The 27,350-nt window shown below is 39.3% G+C and overlaps 1 protein-coding gene across 1 annotated transcript in view; it reads left to right on the forward strand.

Moving 5' to 3' along the window:
* The window catches only part of LOC149264763 (disease resistance protein At4g27190-like), a 99,993-nt gene extending 83,611 nt beyond the window's left edge, over positions 1–16,382 (forward strand). Inside the window, exon 2 of the mRNA XM_089400735.1 lies at positions 16,175–16,382. Coding sequence (XP_089256861.1) covers positions 16,175–16,382 — 208 coding nt within the window. The remainder of the gene's footprint in view (positions 1–16,174) is intronic.
* Positions 16,383–27,350: the final 10,968 nt, after the last annotated feature.

Below are 27,350 nucleotides of genomic sequence, written 5' to 3' on the forward strand. Positions count from 1 at the left end.
TCCAAAGGTAGCACATGATAGACATAAAATCTATGCATATCAGAACAGGTTTTTCAAGGAGTTCTAGGTTGGGGAACAAGTATATTTGTGCATCAAACTGAAGAAGAACTCATTATGGATTGGATCATGTGTCAAGCTAGCACCACGGTTTTGTGCCAGTAGCCTATCAACTTGCACTGCCTCCGACAGTTAAAGTACATGATGTTTTCCATGTATCATTGCTTAAGAAGTATGTTAAAGATTTTGATCATGTGATTGACTGGTCTGTATTGCAGGTGGAACTAGATGGAGTATTCCAGTTGGAGCCTCATTGTATATTGCAAAAAAAGGTGCTCATGCTCCAAAACTGAGAAATCGAGCAAGTTAAAGTGCAACTGAAGCACTTTGGGCCCGATGAAGCTACATGGGAGATGGTGGGTCATATGCAGGCTATGTATCCTTCCTTGTTTGTCGATTGAGGCAAAGCAGTTTTGGCTTGGTGTTTTGGTGTGATTCTGGTATATGCTTTGGTTTATGTTCTGGTATATGTTGTGATGATTTTTCTATATGTACATATGTATATGGATGTAAACACTGCCATGAGATAAGTTATAAAACTCCAATAAGCGATATGGGTGTCATGTCTGTTACAGGGAAAAGTGTCTACACAGAACTGCTTATCCCACTAAGGTGTGATAGCTACCTTAGAAATAAACAAAGTAAAGCTACTTTCATTTTTCCTTTATGAAGTATAGATGAGAGAAGAACAAAGAAGACCAACCTCTGTCTTGCGCTAATCTCCTGGTTCGATTCCTCTCTCTCTTGATAGTCTTTCGCTACTTGTTCCCTTGCACGCCCAGCTTCACCAAGTACCTGTAAGATCACAGTAGCATAGAACTATACAAGAACATGGATCTATAATCATAAACAATCTAGGATCAGATGTAAATTGACCATACAAATGCAACAAACATGAATGACACAAGAGTATGGAGGAAAACTTGAATAGCTTTTATTGATAAACAAGAAAGAACCAAGGGGAGTTACAACCAGTTGTTCTGACCCAGCATCATCCTCTCAGCAAAGAAGCCCCTCTTCACCTCATACAAAGCTTAGATCACTCAACAATCTGATGTTGTCTCAAGAAACCAACAACAATTCCTTACAATATGCAAAATTCCAGCCTCTGGATCTCTGGGATGAGGGATCCATATATAGATATCTGTAAGGGAGATGAGTCAGCTTGTGATTTGATTAGTGTCTTCCCTCTGATAGTTCTTGCTTCCACTTGGAGATTGATGATCTCTTACTCATCCTTGGTCGAATTCAGAAAGGCAAGTGTCACAGGAGAAGTTTCTGGAAGTTTCCATGCCTCTCCACCTCGCGGAATGACACTGCCATTTGTCACTTCTCGCCCATCGCACCCCATAGAAGGGCTTTTTGAAATGAAACACACCCACACAGTGTGTTTAGGTGACATGCAATGCACTTTGCCTATGGAGCAGCTGAAATGATCCTGTTTTGACCAGTTTTGAGCAGTTTTTCATGGAGAACTTCTGGGAGAAGCTGTAATCAGTTGACCTTGTTCCTTTAGGGGTTAGAACAACACTTTTAGGGACTTAGGAGCCCTTGGTTTATGGACATTTCATGCTTGGGTTTGTAGTGCCCAAAAATGTCTATAACAGTTGCCCCCTAAAGCATGAGGTCGTTAATCTTTTGATGTCGGGTGAAATGATTTATTATGAGGATCCGAAGTTCTTTCAAGCTGGAGGAGACCTGTAATAAGATACAATACAATACATTATCTTCATGATCTAGCTGAGGCAGGCATTCCCATGCTCAGCTTTATAAATTCATTTTCATGTACATAGGACAGACAATCGTCTGAGTGTAGACTGATGATTCTGGTAGAGCCATCATCCCTTTGATTGGATGATTATCTGTGCATCAATGATGTACATTTGATGTCTTTATTTCCCTGAATATATATCACAGCCCGGATGGATGAAACTAGATCTGGGGTCTTCAATCTCATTCGACCTTCACTCGAAGTACAAGTCTATCCATGTGAGAGATGTTCTGGAGTCGAACATGGAAAGACATCGCCTGATTACCAGCCAATGATGTAAGTTGTTAACAGGCACGAGAGGAATCACCGATAATGATAATGACCCTCAAGGTACTGCAGTACAATTCACGTGGTGTGAATAAAGGACTTGGCGTCGAACACCACGCAAAATCTTTCAGTCGAAGGCCATTGATGTAAACCTGTCGCCGGAAGTGAGAAACTTTCCATTGAGGCATGCAAGCTTCAAAGTACTGAACGGGGTGTTCCTAGATCGACTTCTTGGATAATGAGCTGATGTCGACAAGAAGTGATCCGTCACGGGAGGGCCTTAATGAATTCCACATCAATGACACGGAACGGAGCAAATGATTTTAATGGAGGTGAAAACGATCTGATGACATATGGTTCAGGGTGGCGGTCATGAAAGAATGGAGTATGAATGTATTGTAGCGGGTGAGACACAGGTGAATTCTTTGAATGACTTCTCTTGAACATATCGGCGACACTGACATGATGGATTGGTAGCATTACCCCAAATGTGGATGGTGTGATGGGTCCATGGCGATGTGACCGGTGAATGAAACAACCCAACCCAACTTGGATGTGGAGTGAAAGTGTCATGTTCAAGAGCGACTTGCTACCAACAAAGTTTCTTCAAGTTTTCTTCCCAATTTTCCCTAGTCATTGCTAACCAATACCTCTTTATTTTTGTCAAGCTTGAGGAGGATAACATATGCTTGTTCTATAATTTGCCCTTCGGGAAAACCCATCGCTATGTTTTAACGAGCCTAGCGATAGTGAAACTCGTTCTTGTCTTCTATGGACAAGTTTGTCGCTATTAAGTTTTAACGAGTTTAACGACAAAGATAACTCGGTCCTTTTCAATTTTAGAGAATCTAAAAAGGAACGTAAAGGAAACTCCAAAATTTCTTTTTCGTCATCTAATCCCTTAAGTCCGAAGTATAAAACAATACAGAAGGGATGAATTTTCGATACTTTTAACAAGCCGAACAAAACAAGCGCTCGATCTTTTTGTGTAATAATCCCTCAGGTCAAAAAAGATTAAAATTTAGAGGAGGGATAGCACTTCCAGTCCCTTTAACGAGCTGGAGAGGCCAATGGCTCGACAATATTTTCATATTTTACGAGTCAGTTGAAAAGAGCTTAAAGGAGACTCGTCTTTTGAGGAACGAGTGATAAAATTGGGTAGCAGTTGATTCCAGGTAAGGTTTGGAATGTTCCAATCACGGCAGTGTTACAAGGATGGCTAGTGAGATCACTCTTCGCAGCTGTTCCTCAAAAGGGGTAAACAATCAAATGGAGGTGAATGATCGGCCAATACAGAGTGGAGGTGATGATGAGAACACGACCAAGGCTTTTAAAGGCTGAAGTACTACATTCATGATGGTTATTTACCGTGAAACAGTTCATTTTTTAATGAGCTTAAATGCGGGGGGAAACATTTGCTCATGGCTTATGTTTATTTTTTAACGAGCTTGAACTATGCGCTAAAACTGCTTGATTAATCCAGTCATATAATAAGAATGTCCCATTTAAAAACGGCAATTTTTAGAGTTTTTCCCCACATCCTTTCTTTATGCAAGTTAGGAAACGACCAATCCTACGAGTTTAAAGGGTTAGAGGACCTATAAATTTAAAAAAATAAATAGTCGCTCTTCGCTTGCATGCCAAAAGGTTTGCATGCCCCCAGGTATAAAATAAATTTTCAAGGCCACCTTTTTTTCAAATCGACAAAACATTTGTTTCATCAGGAAAGGTATACCTCTTTCAGGTTACCTAAAGATTTTTCTATTCACAGCACAAACAAAACACTTCTTCGGCGATGTCTACCGAAATAGAAAAAGGTGAGTGGAGGAGGCTACTCCACTCACGTAACTTTGACAAGAGAATCTTGTTCCAGAATAACTCCCTCTTCCAATCACGGACGGGAGTACAGACCAGTCATATATCTCTCGCGGAAACCTACCCTATACCCGAAGTTTTCCTGCCGAAGCAGACCAGGGTGCATGCCCCCTGGGTTTCAGTCATGTCCCCCGAATCACTCGCGCTCATCAGGTGGACGGACTGGGGATTGATGAGACATTCCTTGTGTGAAAAGACCATTCAGGGATGGTATATGACTATTTGCTATGCGTGATCCGGGAAATGAAAGCTGGTCTACGAGCTTGACCACTCTTCCTTCGTGCGGAAAACACATTACTCTAAAGAGTGATGAGACAATGGCTCCCATGCAATAAATATAGTCTCGTCCAAGGATTATATTATAATCCAGGGGTCCTTGAACTACCATTACGTTCATTTGAACGGTTTTCCCTCTCAGTGTTATGGGCACATTGGGAAGGATCCCTAACGATCGACTGGTTCCTTTGTCAAAGCCTGTTAGATTTCTCATCTCAGGCAAAAGAGATGGTGAACCAAGTGCTTTCCAAGCAGTCGAGGAAATGATACTCACAGAAGCCCCTTCATCTATGATGGTACCAGCCATAACCATTCTATATACTTGAGCAATAATTCGGAATGGTACACTAGCTGGTAAACGGGGTCTGCCTAGCTGATTCCAATCGAAGGAGACAACTAGGTTGCTTGGAGGTGGGACCGAATAGACGTCCGGGTACGATTCTGACGAACTTCCTTCCTGCGGTAAAGGAATGGGTAAATTGCCCCCATGTTCATCGGAGTCTGTGCTTATGAAAAGATTTTGGACGGTGTCATCCTTATTCTCTTCTGTGACTGTATCATCTGAAGATAGAACCTCTGAAGGCAAGACCGGGTCAACTGCCGCCTCGACCTTTTGACTTTCGTCTGGTATGGGTTCAGATGGTTTGTCTTCAATGATAGACGCTTCGGCCGACCACCTGGGCGGGTCAGCCGGCTTTTCAACTAGTGACGGACTCGGCAAGAGTTTTTTATATCCAGGAGGAAGTCGTAACGGTGAAACTGGATGATCGTCCAAAACTCTTTTAGCCTCGTCTAAGAAGGGACAACGGTGGACGGCATGGTCGCCTTCGCACAGTTTACAAGGAAATCTATATTTTCCTTTTTGTCCTGGGGCTTCACTTTCACTAGTCGACGGTGTGTTTTCAACATGATCATCAGAGGTTGACGACACCGGGTTGTGCAAACGAGGAGACCAGTCCCTTAATATCCAAGGGATGCAAGGACAATCTCGATGATAGTGGTCTCCTTTGCAAATGACACATGGCGATTTAGGCCTGGTCGGTGCAGTGTGTGGATTTTCGCTAGACGACGCTTGGTTGCCCCCTTTCGCTTTTGGCTCCTTCTTCTTCTTTGCTTTCTTCTTCTTTTCCTTCTTCTTCTCAGGTACTTGATTTTTGGCTTTACCAAACCCATCAAGCGAAGAAGAAGGAGGAGAGGAAGAATTGGAGGAAGTAGAAGGTTGGTGGGTAACTCTGGATTCATCTAGTTGCTGACTCGATTGTTCAGGAATTGCGGTGTTCTGAATGACAGAGGTTGAGAAGAGCCATATGGGAAAGTCGATTGTCAATCCTAGAAGTGACAATGTGGCCATATGGGGTGCACCAACATCTCCCCAAGAGGAGAAGGGACTAGGATTTCCTCCATGGGGAATTCCTTGGTTGGTGGGTTCCATTTTCTCAACCTAAGATCAACGTAGGAAAGGGTGATGATTATTCCGTTTAAAATAAATTTTAGACGCTTTGACACAACTTATTTTTTCAATTTTTAATAGTCGAGAAAAAACAAAAGATGACTCTAGTCGCCTTCGATTTTTAATGAGCCTGAAGTGACAAGTGCTCAGATGGACCTTTTCTATTAAGGAGTCTGAAAAGGAACAAAAGGGACTGCTCTGGAAATCTAGGTAGAGGGATTACCAAACCAATCGCAAAACTGCAGAACACTTTTTACGGTACCGCAGTCAATCTTCCCGAATGCTATGTTCAGTGCATTGCGATCGATAGGGCGGCAGACACGGCATCCTATGGATAAAGGATTAAGCCTATTGTGGTCTCCCAAAATATACTCGACGGTACGTGGGAGCACAAGTCCGTATTGGCACTTATCGTTTCAAAGTGGAGGAATCACCCAACCATCAGTGAGAACAACAGTTACCAGGCTTTACGACGCCGGAATACGTCTCTAGCCTAGACTTCTAAATGTTGTGCGTTAGGTTCCAAAGCGTTGTTAGATTCATTGAATTTATTTTATAGTTGATCTTGTTTATGAAGTTTGCCTTTCAGGTTCACCGCGAGATGTAGATGTATAATTCCTAAAATGAAATCTAAGATGATAAACAGTCCTTTATCTTCTTTGTGCAATGAAAATCCTAGCTACTAAGGAAAGAGAGACAGTATTCTTTCACAAAGAGCAAAGAGCACACTCTAAATGCGCTTTCCTAAATCAAACCAATCAGACAGCCTAAATGCAAATGCACATGCATGTATTTGTTTTCGACTTTCTTAGTATGTAAATGGTAAAAAGAAAGTTGATGCACAAATCTGAATTACTTTTCAAGCGACAGTTATCAACAAGTTTCTTTTCGAAATAAAAAATGGAGGCAGTCACAACACCTTACGATTTGGAAATGAATACTTGTTTTCAACACTAGAAAAATTACAAATTCAGACCAAATACAATAGTAACAGGATAATTGACTATCTACAGCAATCAAACTCTTTCCTATGCCTAAAAACGACACTTGCGACGCTTTCAAATCAAAGGACGACAATACAATTACGTTACTTTTGCAAAGGAGAACTGAAAATGACCCAACAAACACACAAAAACATTTACAGTTCTTTTGTACAAAGGAGGCGGAATAACAACAAAGAAAAGGGGTTTCAAACAGAGATATACTGATCACAGGCAGAAAAATTCATGAATAGAACTGGAAAGAATGAACTACAGAAACCAAAACTGAACAATGCCTAGTCTGATCAGCGCACCTATAACACAGGGAATTTGAAATGCAGTGCACCTACTACACTCGGGAAGTGTGCTGAATTTCAGATTCACAGAACAATACCTGTGCTGGGCCAGAGACGAGACTTTGCTTGGGTTTCGGGTCACAGTTTGCAGTTCAGTTCATGGGTTTTGGCCGAGCAAATGGTAATCAGTAATGCAACAATCAGGGGTAGATCTAAGGAGGATCTAAGAGCTATCACAAAGGGCAATCAGAGAGTTTGTAAATCAATTGTTTAATTTATAAACAAATCCCGGAGATTGACTGAAGCGGCATTTATCTACTTTGCATTTGCATAGCAAATGCAGTTCGAAAGCTACCTGGCTCGACTTCAGGCTCCGTCTGTAAGTTTATAAAATAGACAACAAGGAAGATAAACAAACAAACTAATTCGTCCCCAGCGGAGTCGCCATTTTGTTACAGGGAAAAGTGTCTACACAGAACTGCTTATCCCACTAAGGTGTGATAGCTACCTTAGAAACAAACAAAGTAAAGCTACTTTCATTTTTCCTTTATGAAGTATAGATGAGAGAAGAATAAAGAAGACCAACCTCTGTATTGCGCTAATCTCCTGGTTCGATTCCTCTCTCTCTTGATAGTCTTTCGCTACTTGTTCCCTTGCACGCCCAGCTTCATCAAGTACCTGTAAGATCACAGTAGCATAGCACTATACAAGAACATGGATCTATAATCATAAACAATCTAGGATCAGATGTAAATTGACCATACAAATGCAACAAACATGAATGACACAAGAGTATGGAGGAAAACGTGAATAGCTTTTATTGATAAACAAGAAAGAGCCAAGGGGAGTTACAACCATTTGTTCTGACCCAGCATCATCCTCTCAGCAAAGAATCCCCTCTTCACCTCATACAAAGCTTAGATCACCCAACAATCTGATGTTGTCTCAAGAAACCAACAACAATTCCTGCAACGCACCCACACAGTGTGTTTAGGTGAGATGCAATGCACTTTACCTATGGAGCAGCTGAAATGATCCTGTTTTGACCAGTTCTGAGCATTTTTTCATGGAGAACTTCTGGGAGAAGCTGTAATCAGTTGACCTTGTTCCTTTAGGGGTTAGAACAACACTTTTAGGGACTTAGGAGCCCTTGGTTTATGGACATTTCATGCTTGGGGTTGTAGTGCCCAAAAATGTCTATAACAATGTCAGTATGATGTCATGTTATTATGTTGTTATGTTGGTTTGCTTTCAGTAGGGTGATCATTGTAAATACTGCATCAAGCTATCTTATAAATCTCCATGAGAATTATGTTTTCTTTTCAGTGGTTTTGTTAAGGTCTTGGTGTGGTCTAAAACCAAGGATGGTGTTCCCCAAGGGTGAGAATTCTGTAATAGCCCTGGTAAAACTTCCATGTAATAAAATTTAATAAAGGAAAAATAATAACCATGGTTGATGGGACACTTATTCCAAGCTGAATGTTGGGCAAGACATCCTAAGGGGTGTTCATTTGGTTGTTGATGGCTATGGAAATTGGCAAAGGAAATGGTTAAGGCTTTGGAAAGGAAAAATGGCATTTTTGGCACATTTATTTATGAAAATAAAGGAAATTGGGAGAAAAGTAAGGTGAAAGGTCAAATGTTGCATGTGAGGAGAAAAATGAAGGAAAATAATGGAAAATGAAGTAGAGGCATCATTCATAAAAAGGGTTTTGAGGATCAGCTGGTAAGCTTTTGTTAGTTTAGTTTTGGAGCTCTCTAATTATTCTCTCTCTCTCTCTCTCTCTCTCTCTCACACACACACACACACACACACACTCTTGGACATAGAGTTTTCTTGAAGCATTTTTGCATTGGAGAAAGAAAGGAAAATAAGGCAATAGGAAGCAAAGATCAAGTAGGGAGAGGTAGGATCAGGCAACTACAGCAGGATTCATTGCAGGTATCAATTTTCATGTGTATTTTCCTTGCTAAATTTGGCATGCACGGTATTGCATGTTGCGTCCCTAAAATACTAGTGATTACCCCATTACTATTGTAGTTATACCCCTTATTTATATTTTTGTGCCCCTATTACCCCCATATTGTTATTTCTGTGCCCCATAGAATCCCTCTATTGTTATTTTTGTGGCTTTATATTATTATTGTTAGGTCGGCTGGATTATATTGTGACTCCTTAGACTCCTATATATAGAAAGGAGGTTTTGTCATTTGAATCATCCAAGAATTGTTCATTTATGTAATGTAAAGGAGGTTGCCCCCTCGAAGAGGCTGAATTCTAAGGCGTTGATCTATCTTTTCTATCTTTCCTTGAGCTGGTTTCATAACATTTGGTATCAGAGCTTTGGATTCTAGGGTTTCATTGCTCCAAACAAGTCATCGTGGCATTTTCACTATAACTTTTTTTCTGTGACGTTTCAGAAGTCGCAAAAAAAACCCATTTGAGAATAAATCGCGCTGAACCTTGGATCTGAATTTCAGAGCTTTTCAAGGGATATTTGCAGAGATATGATCTGAGAAAGTTGGTCTTTTTGCAGACTCCTGAATTACATTCAAAACAGGTGACTTGGGGAAAATCGTCATAACTTTCTCTCTGGGGATCGGATTGAAATTTCATAAGAAGTTACAGAAAGAGGACAGACTGTAGTTTCTTGTAGGCATTTTTCAGATCCATAGGTTGAAACAGTGACTCGTGGCACGTCGTACAATTTTTCTCTACTGAACTAGTCTATAATCAAGTCACTGTGGGAGATTTCGCATAACTCTTCCTTGGAGAAACCAATTTGGGTCAGAATTATGGCATTGGAAAGAGGACGCAGAAGGCTACCACAGGTTGCAATTTTAGAACTTGATGATCCAAAATTACAGAGATACATCAGATTCAATATCAGGCTTCTACAAAGTGAAAAAAGGTGTGTAGTTTTTTATTTTTTATTTTTGCGTAAGCTTGGTTTGAAGGAATTCAAAGGGCATAGTAAAGCATTATTATCAGTAACTGATGCCCCGAGGAAAGAAAATGCAAACACCTAGTAAGGAACCTGAAAGCTCTAGCATGACTCATGAAGAAGAGGAAGAAATGCTACATGATATATCAAAATTACAAGAACAAGTGCAACAAATGTCACGCTCACAAAAGCTAACAGAAGCTAAGATAAATGGTGTGGAATCTAAGATAAATGGCATGGAATCTAAGATAAAGGGCATGGAAGCTAAGATGGATGATTTGAAGACAGATTTGAAGACAGACATGGCAGATTTGAAGACAGATTTGACAAATTTTCTACAAGAAATACATACTAATGGTGGAAAGGTTGTAAAGGAAACTCATGATGTGAACCAAAGAAATGTTAATCATGATTCCATAGACTCTAATGTTGGATCGAAGACCCACCATATTCCAAAAATCGATATGAGGAAGTTTGATGGCAAGGATCCCGCCACATGGATATTACAGATGGAGCAGTTCTTCGATCTCAATAATGTGCAAAACACACAAAAGGTACGTATGGCAACTGTATATTTGGAACCAAATCAGTTTGTATGGTATCAATGGCTTTGTTCTCGTAAACAATTTATCACTTGGGCAATTTTTACGGAAGAATTGATAGCACATTATGAGGATACAAAAAGCAACACTTTTTTTAGCCAATTGATAAGTCTCAAACAAAAGGGTTCAATAATGGAGCACATTGAGGAGTTCCAAAAATTGAACATAAGGGTAAAAGATATTCCAGAGGAGCATAGGATTGATGTGTTCATAGGGTCTTTAAAGGATAATATCCAACATGATGTTCGCCTTTGGGAACCTGATTCATTAGAGAAGGCATTCAGGTTAGCAAGAAAAATGGAAAGCAAAATTATGGCAACCAGGAAGCATACCACTCACAACTATAAAGACGGAAGTGTTGTTGCCCCTAGTCTTCCACAACCTATAAGGTTGACACCACAACAATTGGAAGAAAAAAGAGCAAAAGGGCTTTGTTACAGTTGTGATAGCAAATACACTAAAGGTCATAAGTGTGCTGAGAAGAAATTATTCTACATAGATTGTGAAGAGGAAGAAGAAAAGGAGCAAGAAAGGTCAAAAGAAGAGGATATACTCCAGGAACAAAGCCTAGATGAAGAACAAATAAATCCGACCATATCTTGTAATGCATTGGCGGGAATTACCACTCCTCAAACCATCAAGATAGAAGGACAAATCAAGAAGAAAAAGGTAATAGTGTTGATTGATTCAGGAAGCACCCACAATTTTATTCATTGTAGGGTAGCAAAAGAATTGAATTGCTTCCTATATCCAGCACCAGAGTGTCAAGTGATGATTGCAAATGGAGGAACAATAAATTGCTCTGGAAAGTGCCATAATATCAAGCTATCCATGGGAGAATATGTATTGACTAGCCCAATGCTTTCCATTCCAATGGGAGGTGCTGATGTTGTACTAGGAGTCCAATGGCTACAATCCTTGGGTACAATAGCTTTTAATTTTCAAGAACTTTTCATAAAATTTTCTACGGAAGGAAAGGAAGTTGAATTAAGGGGTATTGCAGGGAAACCAGGAAAGATAATCAGCTCTAATGGTATGACAAAGCTTCTAAAAAAGGAGCAAAGAGGTGTAATTGCACAATTATGTTCGCTAGATGTTTCCACATGGAATCATCTATTTCTCCAGATCTCCAAAAAGTCCTGGACAATCATTCCAAGGTATTTGAGACTCCCAAAGGTCTCCCACCTATGCGTGATCATGATCATGCTATTCATCTGATTCCAGGAAGTGTTCCTCCAAACATCAGGCCGTACAGATATCCCTATGTCCAAAAAGTGAAATTGAACGTATGGTTGCAGAAATGCTAGAGGCTGGTATAATTCAACCGAGTCAAAGTTCTTTCTCTGCTCCAGTAGTATTGGTGCACAAGAAGGATGGATCATGGCGCATGTGTCCGGATTATAGGGAGCTCAACAAGCTCACTATTAAAGATAAGTTCCCCATTCCTGTCATTGATGAATTACTGGATGAATTGCATGGATCAATTTACTTCACCAAGTTGGATCTTCGTTCGGGATATCATCAAATCAGAATGAAGATTGAAGACATTCCGAAAACGGCATTTAGAACTCATGAGGGTCATTATGAATTTTTGGTCATGCCTTTTGGCCTTACCAATGCACCTTCAACATTTCAAGGTTTGATGAATTCAATTTTCAAACCATTCCTTAGAAAATTTGTGTTAGTATTTTTTGATGATATACTAATCTACAGCAAGTCTTGGAAGGATCATGTTGAACATGTTGACAGGGTGCTACAACTATTGGAGGAGAAACAATTATATGCAAAAAGATCCAAATGTTTCTTTGGAGTCCAGGAGGTGGAATATTTGGGTCATATTGTATCTCATGAAGGAGTTAAGGTAGACCCTAGCAAAATTAAAGCCATTAAGGAATGGAAAATCCCCACATCCATAAAGCATCTGCGAGGATTTCTTGGGTTGACAGGGTATTATCGCAAGTTTGTTAAGAATTATGGGAGAATAGCAGCACCTCTAACAACATTATTGAAGAAAGATGCATTTTCATGGACTCCGGAAGCAACAAAGGCCTTTGAACATCTTAAAGAGGCAATGTGCCAAGCACCGGTCTTAGCTACACCGGACTTCACAAAAACCTTTATTGTGGAATGTGATGCTTCAGGAAATGGAATTGGTGTTGTTCTAATGCAAGATGAAAGACCCATTGCTTTTGAAAGTCGTCCAATCAAGGGAAAGTTTTTAAGCAAAGCTATTTATGAGAAGGAAATGTTGGCAATACTCCATGCACTTAAGAAATGGCGACCCTACCTAATGGGAAGACACTTCAAGGTAAAAAATCATGATAGCCTTAAATACTTTTTAGAACAAAGATTATCCTCTGAAGAGCAACAAAAGTGGGTCACAAAGATGTTGGGTTATGACTTTGAAATCATCTACAAAAAAGGGAAGCAAAATGTGGTGGCAGATGCACTCTCAAGAAAGGATGAGGATGTGGAAGCATTGTTGTGTGCCATTTCTATTATCCAACCAGATTGGATAAACGAAGCAAGGGAGGAATGGAAGAATGACGAAGAAGTGTGGGCACTTATTCGAAAGCTACAACAAGATTCCAGTACTTCTGATACATTTAGCTGGAAAAATGATTCGTTATGGTACAAAGATCGCTTATACCTCTGTAAGAATTCCCAGCTAAAACAAAAGATTCTTATGGAATTGCACACTTCTCCCTTAGGAGGGCACTCAGGATTTTTAAAAACTTACCACAGGGTTAAGAAGGAATTTTTTTGGGATGGCCTTAAATCAGATATTCAAAAGTTTGTGGCGGAATGTTTGGTTTGCCAACAAAATAAAGTTGAAACAATTAAGACACCAGGTCTATTACAACCTTTATCCATTCCAAGCCAACGTTGGGAGGAGGTTTCAATGGATTTTATCACAGGTTTACCCAAGTCTGAGGGAAAGAGTGTCATCATGGTGGTAGTTGACAGACTTACCAAGTATGCACACTTTTGTGCATTATCACATCCATTTAAAGCCAGTACAGTTTCTACTGCATTTATGGAAACAATTCAAAAGCTACATGGAAACCCAAAGATTATTGTAAGTGACAGAGATCCCATTTTCACTGGAAATTTTTGGACAGAATTATTTTCTTGTCTTGGTACTCAGTTAGCTCATAGCTCATCTTATCATCCTCAATCTGATGGGAAAACTGAGATAGTAAACAAATGTTTGGAAGGATATCTTCGTTGCTTTGTATCTGATAAACAGACACAATGGGTCAAATGGTTGCCTCTGGCTGAATGGTGGTATAACACTTCCTTCCATACAGCAACAAAAATGACCCCATTTATGGCACTTTATGGGTATCAACCACCATCCATCACATCATATTTAAGAGAAAATTCTAAGGTTCAGGCAGTGGAACATCACATCGAACATCAACAACAAGTCCTCCAACTCTTAAAGGATAACCTCGTGTTGGCACAAAATAGAATGAAACAACAGGCAGATCAACATCGCAGTGAAAGAAGTTTTGATGTAGGTGATTGGGTATTCCTACGGCTACAACCATATAAGCAAATGTCCCTAAAGCAAGCTAAGAAGGATAATAAATTATCACCAAAGTATTATGGTCCGTACAAGGTGTTGCAAAAGATTGGTACTATGGCATACAAATTGGAGCTTCCTGCAGCTTCTCGATTGCACCCAGTTTTCCATGTTTCATGTTTAAAGAAGGTTATAGGCGACAAGCTCCCAGTTCAAACAATATTGCCAGAACTTGACGAGGAAGGAAAAATTATATTGGAACCGGAAGCAGTCACAGAAACAAGAACTCGACAGCTACGAAATCGATCAATTTCAGAGTATCTTATCAAGTGGAAGAACTTATCCGCTGAAGATTCCACATGGGAGGATGAGAATTTTATGCAGAAGTATCCAGAACTACTCAAGCGTTGAGGACAACACTTTTTTGAAGGAGAGGGGCATGTTGGGTCCCTATAATACTAGTGATTACCCCATTACTATTGTAGTTATACCCCTTATTTATATTGTTGTGCCCCTATTACCCCCATATTGTTATTTCTGTGCCCCATAGAATCCCTCTATTGTTATTTTTGTGGCTTTATATTATTATTGTTAGGTCGGCTGGATTATATTGTGACTCCTTAGACTCCTATATATAGAAAGGAGGTTTTTCATTTGAATCATCCAAGAATTGTTCATTTATGTAATGTAAAGGAGGTTGCCCCCTCGAAGAGGCTGAATTCTAAGGCGTTGATCTATCTTTTCTATCTTTTCTTGAGCTGGTTTCATAACATTGCATGTGGTTATTTGTTGTTGTGGCATGGGTTTTTCTAGGTGTAACAGTGTTTTCAGTCTATCTTTTCCATTTCTGAATAGCCATGGTGTGATGGGGTTCTCATGTTTTGGTTGAGATGGATTGTCGAATGGATTCAAAACTGAGTGGGGTGGATCTCCGAATGATAGAGCACATGGCCTAGTGGTCTCTAAACAGTACTATGGATAACGGTAAAGCCACTGGCCTAGTGGCCCCTGAGCTAGACTATGGGTTGCGATAAAGCCAGGATTGTGTTGCCTCGGTAGGCCTAGGAATCCTTGCCGGTGAATGGAAGGATATACGGTAAAGCTAAGAGGTAGTTTTCTCTTTGTTGGGCCTAGTAATCCTAGGTTTGGGATATGTGGTAAATCCTAAAGAGTGGGCCTCAGTTTAGGACCTAGTGATTTTGGTTTGGATTGCGGTAATGCCTGAGAGACTAGGAGACAAAAAAATTCCTCACGACGTAGGTGGAGAAATCCGGTGGCATCCATGCTTGTTTGGCCTAGTGATCGGGTGGAGATCATGATGAATCCTTTTATGATGTTTTCAATGTGTTAGCCTAGTGATCCAGGATGGATTACGGTAAAGCCTAGTTTCTATTTATCAGGGTGAGGTGGTTTAGCCTCTATATGCCCTGGTTGGTTCTTATGGTTTGAGTCCCACATTTATGCTTGGAATGGTATGAGGGTGAATGGCTGAAGAGAGATTTGTCTCAACCATTCTATGGTCGGGTAGAACGTGGTAGTCACATCTTCGGTTGTTTTATTCATTCATTAATGAGAAATTCATTCCTTTTATTTTAACGTGTAAATGTACTGATGTGTATGTGAATTTTATGGCTAATATGCTTATGATATTTTGTCCCTATTATGCTAGTTATATGTATGTTTTGTGACAACAACTATGTATGGCTCTCAACATGTTTTTACTTGTAAATGAATGAATAATGTATCTATGGCCTAATAGATGATAATGCAACAAATGACATGAGGGAAGAATGGTTCATAGTGATTCTCAAATAAGTATGAGACCCCTACACTTAATTATGTTGTTTACACCTGTAGGTTACATGTTGATGATATGTTTGAAGAAATGTCTGGAATGGCTAGTAGGGGTTTGATTAAGGTCTTGTTTAACTTATTTCTTTGCATCATTGTTTCCCTATTCTTTTACTCTTCCCGAGTTATCATTCCATTATGGGCAATGACCTGGGCTCTAGGCCTGATGATCCGAATTGGATCCTCAAAAAATTCCATGATTGTTAAGAACGAATGGCAGACTTTAAGAAATCTTATAGCTATCAGAAATAACCTCTGAATAATGGTAATTGCAGCCAGCATAGAGAAACCAGGACCTTCGGTCAAAGCGCATTGACAGTTGGCCCATGGATACTGTGCATGGCGCAAAAATGGCAGTTGCGAAGCTTAAACCCAGAAACAAAGGTTGTTTCTAATATGTATCACTGGGAAAAATCCCTCGAGAAGGAAAAGCCCTCAGCGCTCTGTCACAAGGAAAACCGGAAAACCATGGGAAAGCGCTAAAACTGACAAGGCGGGTCCCACACTCAAAACCGATGGAATATCGGAGGCATTTCGGGCAGTAAGTAGATTTGGCCGAGGACCCAGCAATTCCATACACTAAGTGACGCATGTCCGGCGGGGAGAAAGAGAAACCACTTACATCGCGGACTAATGGTTGAGTAACTCAACCGTGCGATATAAGTGAAGACCGTAGGATTTGGGGGCTCTAGATCAACGACAGAGGTTCAACCTGATGGATGACAGGACTCGGGGGAGAAATAAACTACAACACATAAGATTTGCAGTTTGATTTGACCAATGAATCGACAGAAGGATCCATTTTGTAGGCATCTAGGAAATAAAGGAAAAAAATGACCGTTCATGAAGAACTGACACTCAGTTCGCAAGAAGACAGGTGGCCACCTCTCTGCGAAGAATTACGCAGCAATGATGATGCAGGGCAGAGGAGTCCCAGCGGACAGAGGCAGGCAATTCAGAGAGCCGGGAAGACGAAGCGAACAGTCGAAGAAATGAACTGGCTTTAAAGCCATGAGCTGACAAAGACAAGACAGAGAGACAGTGAGGCAGAGAAGTAGTGAAGAAGCCAAAGGCCGAGAGACATAGAAAGAGAGGAAAATTTGCAGAGGGCAGAGAAGCCAAGCTGACCATCAGAGTAAGGGCAACATCAAGTTGATAGAGACCACTTGAGGTTGAAATTCGATAAGGGGAGTCTGTGAACTCTAAGGACTTGGGAATTTCAAGCGCCATCCTACTAATCATCCTCTGTCAAGTGAGACTCAGATTGAGCTCCTTATTGTAAGACTCTGCTTTAAAAACATAATAAAAAGGCCACCACTGAAGGCTAGACCAAGAGACGTAGCCCAGGAGGATTGGGTGAACTCCTTATTAAATTTTGTTGTGTTTATGTTTGCTTACTGTGATCTCTTACTGTTTCAAGTGTCTATGTATTTTTTAATCTTATCGATCCGTTGCACAAGATAACATAGACACACACACCAGCACATGAGTCTGTAATACCTTCATTAATTTCCTGAGGTCACCTAGGGGTGATTTCAGATCAAGTGGTATCAGAGCTATAGGTTGTTAAGGTTAGACAAGATTGTGTTGGATTAGGAGAAGGAGAGTTGGTCGAAAATAATCCTGAAATTGGAAGAGTCTATCCTCAGAAGACAATGTTGGAGGAAGGTTCTGTGGGGCCAGACCCTCAATTTATAGATAGTTTCCTGGCCATAAGGTCCATGGTAGAGGAAATGTATAAGAACTTTAGAAAACATAAAGATGAAGATTCATCAGGCTCTAAACAAGATAAAGGAGAAGAAGAGTCTCTCCTCCATGACCACTAAAAAGGCAAAGGGAAAGAAGAAAACTTTCTCACACCTCCTAATAGCCCTGAACATAAAAAGAAGACATCTTTGATTAAACTAGATGTTAAATTTGATTTACAAATATATGATGGAGAGTTGAATGCAGAAAAGCTGGACAATTGGAGGAGACAAATTGATGTTTATTGCAGAGTGCAAAGTATCAACTCAGACAAGATCAAGATTCAGCTGGCCAGCCTATGCCTTGGGGGCACTGCCTTGGTTTGGTGGGAAGGCAGGACCCAAGCTGTCATGAAGAGACATGGTAAGACTCTTTCTGTCTGGAGTGAATTTGTTTCTGCAATCCAAAAGAAATTCTATCCACTGGCCTACATGTAGCAAGCCATGATGAGTTGGAAAACCCTTCGACAATTGAAAGGGCAAAGTGTACAAGGTTACACCCAAGAATTTAGGAAGAGAGCTTTGATTCTAGGAATCTCATTAGACTCACCTGAGACTCTGTTGAAGTACATCGGTGGTCTACACAGCTACATGAGACACACTATCCTCATGTTTAATCCCACTAGTATATATGAGGTATCTGTTCAAGCTACACATCTAGAAGCTAGAGAAAGAATGGGAAGCCAGAAGTTGGGGGATCATTCCAACCCACTGCAAGCAAGAATAAGGAGAAAAGAAAATAGAAATGGAAAGCAAGGAAGGCCAACACTGCACAGAAAAGCAAGTCTTCATGCACTCACTGTAAGAAGGATGGGCATGATGATGAGTACTGTTGGATTCTGCATCCAGAGCTGAGACCTAAGAAGTTCGAGGGCAAGAAGAAGAAGATTGTTGCAGCTATTCAAAAAGATTTGGGGTCGGACTCAGGAGATGAAACAACCATTGTAGCCACAGGTATAAAAAGTAAGAATTCTGAAGCATCTACTAGTAATTCTGCACAATCTACTATTGGTGAAGAAAATGAGAGAAAAAGACATGAGATTTTCCATATTCGAGTTATTTCCATACATCAAAAGATTGATACTTTGTTTGATAGTGGCTCACAAGTGAATTTAATTTCTGAAGCAATTGTAAAGAAGTTGGGATTACTGACTACACCTCACAAGAAACCATACCCATTAGGTTGGTTAAGTGATAAAGCACAACTACAAGTGACTAGACAATGCAAACTTAAGTTTTCTTTTGGGTCAGCATTTGTAGATGAGGTTGAGTTAGATATAATTCCTTTGGATATATGTGGAAATGTTTTAGGAATTCCTTACTTGTATGATAGAAAAGCTATTTTCTATAGAGCTGAGAACAAGTATCTACTCGTTAAAAATGGAATTGAATACTTTGTAAGAGCTCATAAGCTCAAGAATAATTACACTCTCATAAACTCAGGGCAGATGAAACGAATTATAAATTCATGCAAACAATTTTTACTGATGGTTGTAAAGGAAAACAAACCTGATAAAACCAATGTATTTGAAGGCTGTGATGCTAAACAGCAAGCCGATTTAGAAAAAGTTGTTTCAGAGTATGATATCTTGTTTCAAGAACCTAAAGGTCTACCACCCAAAAAAGAAATAGTGCATGACATTAATTTGCAGCAAGATGCTCCATTGCCTAACATTGGAATGTACAGGTTGTCCGCTTTAGAGAATGCAGAAATCAAGAAGCAGGTGCAGGAGTTGCTCGAGAAGGGGTTCATTAGACCTAGCACATCACCATGTGGGTCACCAATCGTTTTGGTGAGAAAGAAATATGGCTCGTGGAGAATGTGCATTGATTACCGAGCACTAAATAAAATAACAATAAAAAATCATTATCCCCTTCCTCGCATAGATGATCTATTAGATCAATTAAAGGAAGCTGTTTATTTTTCCAAGTTAGACTTGCATAGTGGATATCATTAAGTTAGAGTTGCAGAACAAGATGCATGGAAGACTGCTTTCAAAAAAAAGCAGGGATTGTATAAGTGGATGGTTATGCGTTTTGCCTTAACTAATGCTCCTGCTACTTTCATGAGAATAATGAATGATGTGCTTAGACCTTTTCTTGATGATTTTGTTATTGTATATCTGGATGACATTCTGATATTTAGCAAAACATGGGAAGAACATTTAAAGCATGTTAAGTAGACACTAGATGTTTTGAAAAGAGAAAAACTTTATGTTAAACTCTCAAAATGTGAATTTGGAAAAACATCTTTGAATTATTTGGGACATATAGTAGGGGGTGGTGAATTGAAGATAGATCCCTCTAAGGTGGTAGTCATTGTAAACTGGCCTAAACCCAAATTTGCTACAGAAGTTAGAAGCTTCTTAGGAGCAGCACAATATTGGAGAAAGTTCATTTCTAACTTTTTCTTAATTGGAGCTCCCGTACATGCTTTAACAGGATTGAACAAGGTGTTTCAGTGGGGAGGCAAACAACAGAAAGCCTTCGACACCTTGAAAGAAAATATTAGTACAACACCAGTACTAGCACTGCTAGATCTTCAAAGACCGTTTGAAATCCAAATGGATGCCAGTGACTATGCCATGGGAGTAGTGTTGATACAACATGGTAAACCCATATGTTATCATTCTGAGACGTTTAACTCTGCAGTAGTTAACTATCCCACATATGATAAGGAATTGTATGCATTAGTACATAGTGTGAAAAAGTGGAAACATTACTTAATGGGCAAAGAAACAGTTATCCATATTGATCATCAACCACTTCAATATCTACACTCCCAAACTAAGTTGCAGCAATCAAGACACTACAGGTTCCTACAGCAGTTTCATTTAGTCATCAGATATAAAAAGGGCATACATAATAAAGTTGCAGATATGTTATCTAGACCCATTATAAATGCATCTACTATACTTAAGCATAATTTTGTATTACATGAAAGTTACATTGAACAATATGCTCAAGATATAGACTTTAAAGATGTATATGCAACTTTAAGTCAAGGAAAATGAGTAGAAGAATTGGATTATCATATTAAGGACCAACTCTTGTATCATTGTGGGAAGCTATGCATTCCACAAATTGAAAGAGTAAAGATAATTCGAGAAGCACACACTTCTCTAATATCAGGTCACTTTGGGGTAAGCAAAACAGTTGCACAGCTGCAAATATTTTGTTATTGGCAAAAAATGAACGAGACAGTTTCTAGATATGTAAGAGGGTGTACTATGTGTGCTAAAAGCAAGTCCAACAATAGGAAACTAGTCTTTTACACTCCATTATCAGTTCCTTCTCATCCTTGGGAAAGTGTTTCCATGGACTTTGTTGGAGGACCGCCTAAATCTAGGAAAGGTCATCATTATCTGTATTTTGTTGTGGATAGGTTCAGCAAAATGTGTATTTTGATACCTTGCAATAAACAGATTATAGCTGAACAAACTGCAAAACTGTTCTTCCAACATGTATGGGTTCATTTTGGATTATCCACTTCCATTATATCTGATCGAGACACCCAATTTGTGGGAAAGTTTTGGTCAAGTCTGTGGGAATTGATGGACACCAAACTGAAGAAAAGCACAACTTTCCATCCACAAACAGATGGCCAGGCCGAAGTAGTCAACAGGACAGTGATCCAGTTGCTCAGGGGATATTGCAGCAAGCATCCTAAGCTTTGGGATGAACATTTGTGTTATATGCAGCATGCTTGCAACTGAGCCAAACATTCTCCCACATAGAGATCTCCTTTTGAGACCTGTTTTGGTTTCACACCAAAGTCTCCCTTGGATTTTGTGTTTGGTAAGGACACAACAATTGAGGGACACAGTGATGTGGACAAGGCAACTAGGTTCATTGAACAAATCTAAGAGATCCATAAGGCAGTACAGAAATAGTTGGAAAAGAGTGAGGCCAAATACAAGGCAAGGCATGACAAGCATCGGATGGAGCATAGTTTCCAAGTTGGTGATCAAGTCTGGCTGTATATCAGCAAGGACAGGATGCAAGTTGAAGGTAAAAGGCTGAAACCAATAAGGTATGGACCTTTCAGGATCCTTGAGAAAATTGGTGAGAATGATTTTCGCCTTGATTTGCCAGCTTATATGCACATCTACTCGGTCATCAATGCAGACAGCTTGAGACTATTTGAACCTTTGTTAATTGAAGATCCCGAAGAACAGAGTCAATTGCCTTCTATTGATGATCTACTACCTGAATATCTTAATGAATTACAGGAAGACACAGTTCTGGACAGGAAGGTGAGAACGACACGTAGGGGAGATGTTGAGTACCTCAGAATTGGGCTCAGGGGTTCAAAGCCAAGCAGTGCAAAATGGATAGAGATTAGACAGGTGAGAAAGTTGTATCCTTACTTAGTCGATGCTTGAAAACCAACTTTTGGTGGTCCAAAAGCTTTTTTAGTGGGAAGGCCATGATCCAAATTGGATCCTCAAACAATTCCATGATTGTTAAGAATGAATGACAGACTTCAAAAAATCTTATAACTATCATAAATAACCTCTGAATAATGGTAATTGCAGCCAGCATGGAGCAATGAGGACCTTCGGTCAAAGCGCGCTAACCGTTGTCCCATGGAGACTGTGCATGGCACAAAAATGGCAGTTGGGAAGCTTAAACCCAGAAACGGAGGTTGTTTCTTATACGCGATTAGCGTAGAGTGCTAATCACATATCGTTGGGAAAAATCCCTTGAGAAGGAAAAGCCCCGAGTGCTCGGTCATAAGGAAAAATGGAAAACCGTGGGAAAGTGCTAAAATTGACAAGGCGGGTCCCGTGCTCAAAACCGACGGAATATTGGAGGCATTTTGGGCGGTAAGCGGATTTGGCTGAGGACCCAGTGATTCCATACACTGAGTGATGCATGTCTAGTGGGGAGAGAGAGAAACCGCTTACATTGCGGACTAACGGTCGAGCAACTCAACCGCGCGATATAAGCGAAGACCGGAGGATCTGGGGGCTCCAGATCAATGGTGGAGGTTCAACCTGATGGATGACCGGACCCGAGGGAGAAATAAACTACGATGCATAAGATTTGAAGTCCGATTTGACCAATAAATTGACAGAAGGATCCGTTTCATAGGCATCTAGGAAATAACGGAAAAAAACGACCGTTCAGGAAGAACTGACACTCACTTCGCAAGAAGACAAGTGGCCACCTCTTTGTGAAGTGTTACACAACAATGATGATGCAGGGCAGAGGAGTCCCAGTGGATAGAGGCAGGTGATTCAGAGAGCCGAGAAGACGAAGCGAACAGTCGAAGAAACGAACTGGCTTTAAAGCCACGAGCTGACAGAGACAAGACAGAGAGACAGTGAGGCAGAGAAGTAGTGAAGAAGCCGAAGGCTGAGAGACACAGAAAGAGAGGCAAAGTTGCAGAGGGCAGAGAAGCCGAGTTGACCATCAGAGTAAGGGCAGCATCGAGCAGACAGAGACCAATTGAGGTCAAAATTTGGTAAGGGGAGTTTGTGAACTCTAAGGACTTGGGAATTCCAAGTGCCATCCTACTGATCATCCTCTGTCAAGTGAGACTCAGATTGAGCTCCTTATTGTAAGACTCTGCTTTAAAAACATAATAAAAAGGCCACCACTGAAGGCTAGACCAGGAGACGTAGCCCAGGAGGATTGGGTGAACTCCTTATTAAATTTTGTTGTGTTTATGTTTGCTTACTGTGATCTCTTACTGTTTCAAGTGTCTGTGTATTTCACAATCTTATCGATCTGTTGCACAAGATAACATAGACACGCACACCAGCATAGGAGTCTGTAATACCTTCATTAATTTCCTGAGGTCACCTAGGGGTGATTTCAAATCACCTGAAAAAGTGGCTCAAATCTCAGGGTGACTGGGATAGGACTGACAAATTTAGTCTCTGGTCACTAGCAAGAAATATTGTGAGCGGCATTTGGTTTCTGGATGCTCTCTTGCCTATATCATGGGAGTGATTGAGGCCTAATATGTCTAGAACATAAGTGGGACCTAAGGATAGGATGTTTGAGTGGCTGACATGTCTCCTGAGGGTTCTGTTGTTGATGTGGATAAGTTGGTTGATGTGTTCCATTGATTCCACTTCTTTAAGGTCACATAGGAGGTCGAATCTAATCATAGTATCCTCTCATCACATGTTTACCATTTGGCATGGTTACTTGGGTAGGTGTGGGAGGAGGGTGTTACAGATCCTTTATTCCTACATGATAACATCTTTGTGACTTGTCTCCACAAGTCTCCTTCTTGTAACCTCTCTTACTAACCTCCTTCATCATCATCTTGCAGTCATAGGATGTTAACACCAGCAAATATAGGTCACCCATGACAAGAGAATATTAGTCCCAAAATTACTTGTTTTATCTTTGTTTTCTCATGTGAGGCAAAATGTGATGGGACAACGCATAAGAACTAAATGAGAAGCCTAGGAATGCACAACGTAGAGAGTTAAGAAGTAGGAAGTGAGGGTATGGACACTATGATTACACAATGTAAAGTGATAAGAGAGAGGCAAGGTGTAGATTACACATTGGGAAAGTTCGGAGGGAAAGGAGAGTAGGCTTAGGCACTGTAACCGCACAATATGAAATGCTTGAGGGGAACAATCCATGAATTTTGGATTTGAGCATTGTAAGGACGAGAGGAAGGCCCTACTATCCATTAAGATTATGCAATGCATAGCAAGTGAAACACTGATGAAGGCATTACATAGTTGAGCAAGTAAAAGAGACAAGAGTGACAGGATTAATGACTAAGAATGCGAAGTGTGTAGTGCTCAAGGATGGGAAGTAAAGGATTACATAATTGAGCAATGCAAGGACTAAGGGATGATCCCACTATACACTAGAAATGTGTAGTGTATAGTTGAAAAAAAAATTGATCATGGATTTGTGCAGTTGAGCACTAGAGGGGTAAGAGTGAAATTTGTGTGCACTGTGATTATGTAGTGCACATTTGAGCATGGGAAGGGTCTAAGGTTGACCCGACTATCCACTAGATGTGTGCATTGAAACAAACTAGGCTGGGTTGGTCAAGGACTATGTATTGGGAAAGTCTAGCCAGGATAATGGAGTGACTGAGCTTTTGGATTTCACATTGTGTAGTTGAAGGAGGATGTTCTCCATGGTTGCACAATATGCAATTCCAGGAGCTAAGCACTAGTACAAAATGGCTAATTAGTTACTAAAAAAACAACTAAATTTTGCATATAAACGACCATTTTTCATTCGATGACCAATAATGGCTAATTTACAGTGTCTTATAAGGCAACCAACTTTTAGTTGTATCTACCTTAATCATTTGTTGGTTGCCTCAATTTTATCGGATAGTAGTATGTTTCTTCGTAAATTTGGTCAATAATTTAGTCATTGATTTTTTCATTAATTGCCACAATTAATGACCACATACGCAACAAAATGTACTAATACATGATCACCCGAAAAAACTAATTAATGACCAAAGAAATATGACTAAATTTCATTCATGTTATAAGATATTGTAAATTAACTACTAATAGTCATATATATGCAAAATTTAGTTGTCCTCTGTAATTCACAAATTTATCATTTACAATAGCCATTTATCCTTTTTTGGTAGTTTCATATTCATTATATAAACAACTGATTTAGTAGTTTATATTAATTTCATTAATTATCATTATAAATGTCTAATTTAGTCATTGCACATTCATTTTATTTCTGTTAATCAATAATTAATATAAACTACTAATTTAGTAGTTGTGAATTGATTTTATGTGTTCATTATTAATCAATGTAATTAATTAGTATGATTTTGTGACTAAATTAAGAAAATGGCATTAATGTGCATGTTCATTTAATATGAAAATGCAAAGTTACATATGTTAATTACAACACTAAATAATATCAAGTACAACTATAAATAATTTCAACAACAAATTATATTCTATGAAATGTATTAGAATATGAGTTTCCAATTTATTATTGGTTGGACTACAAGTTACAAATGAAATATTGTGTCATTGCTTCAAAACATTATCATTGTGTTGCCAATGAATTGCAGGTGAATTCACCAACTCTAAGGCTTCAACATTAGTATGTATGTGTGAGTCTCATGCAAGATATTAACTTTAAGGGTATCACTAGACCAATTCTCTTCTCTCTCTTTCTACATTTGTCACTCTAGTGTTTTTGTTCTCCTCTTTCTTCAATTCCTACTTCTTACCACCAATATTGAGTTCCTCTTCTTAAAATGAAAGAAGATACAATGCAGAGTATAAGACATGAAATCCAATGAACACTGGAATATAAAATAAAATGGACTATAAAGAATTTATACCACATATAACTCAATATCAGCAATGTCAATGCCATTTTTCCCCAGAAAAGTAAGAAACTTGAACAAGTTTTCTTCAGTTGGGGGATAGTGGCCACTATTTGGTTAGATGACCTGTGTAAACAAAGCAAATAAAAAATCACCATAGAAAAGAACACCTTAGGAACTTAGTATTCAACCTTCGGGAAAATATTAGGCACAAGCATGCCGACTAAGTTACGTGCTAAAAATCTCAAGTTGTAGATAACTCGTGAAAACAAATGGAAAGAAAAGGATAACATATAATAAATAATTTATGAAAATTGGTTGAAAAACTACATCATCGAAGAAAAAAATTCTCCTATGGTTACCCATACATGTGGGTGGATACCATGCCCCAATATGCATTGATCCTTAGGGTCTAGAGGGAGTAAATCTTCTAGTAACATAATGATTGATTGGTTTCCACTCCATTGTGAGTCAAAAAAATAAAAATAAGTCCATCCTTAATTGGTTGTACTCCATAGAATCCTTTTCGCATGCTATCTCCACATACCTACAAAAAAAATTGGATACGCCAAATAAATGGCATTTTGGAATTGTTTCTAAAACTAATTCATTTACACCCTCTTCCAATGTATCTGACCAAATGTACCCACTTCATTTCCTTCTTTCATATTCATCTACATCCTAAAAAATGTTTGTTTCAAAAACCAAGACAACCCTAATATCTATAGATCCTAACAATCATCCAATTTTCCGTAAACCATAGGAATTATCACTCCCATATGATCAACCCTCTAGTATTAATATATATTTTCCTTTTTTCCATTCTTGATGCACATAAATTGATCTTCAATTAGTTGTTCAATATAATGCCATTAAAAGTGACAATTCCATCATTTTTCATGAAATGTCTCCATGCGACCTTTTATTGTTTTCCCTAATAAATAAACTCTTGCATTATTATATCAAAGAGCATGTTTAATGTGCCATAGAAAATATGAATTGTAAGATATTATGAGTACTATAGAAAAACTAAATCTAATATTAATACAAATTTATAATGAAGTAGAAGTGGTGGACACCATAATAGATATATAAAATTGAGCTTTGAACTTCTTTAATTGATTCACTCTTCTGACACAAGTCAGCAAAATCCTTGTAAACAAATCCTTCTTTCTGAGCCCAACCTTCAAGGTATTTATTGGATGGAATGACAAGGGAGACATAGTAACTATGGAATGGATCTTCATGTAACATGATATTGTCAAACTAATGGATTCTTACTAGAGTTGCTTCCACCTACACAAAGGAAATGTCTTAGGATGTGGCAATTTAAAAAATATTAGACGACTTAAATAGTTGAAATATTTTGGTAAGAATCATCAATACCTCACCCAAGAGACATAT

This window comes from Pinus tabuliformis, chromosome 6, assembly GCF_031772625.1.
Source record: "Pinus tabuliformis cultivar Carrire ecotype Pingquan chromosome 6, CPIR1, whole genome shotgun sequence".
In the NCBI taxonomy this organism is placed as follows: Eukaryota; Viridiplantae; Streptophyta; class Pinopsida; order Pinales; family Pinaceae; genus Pinus; species Pinus tabuliformis.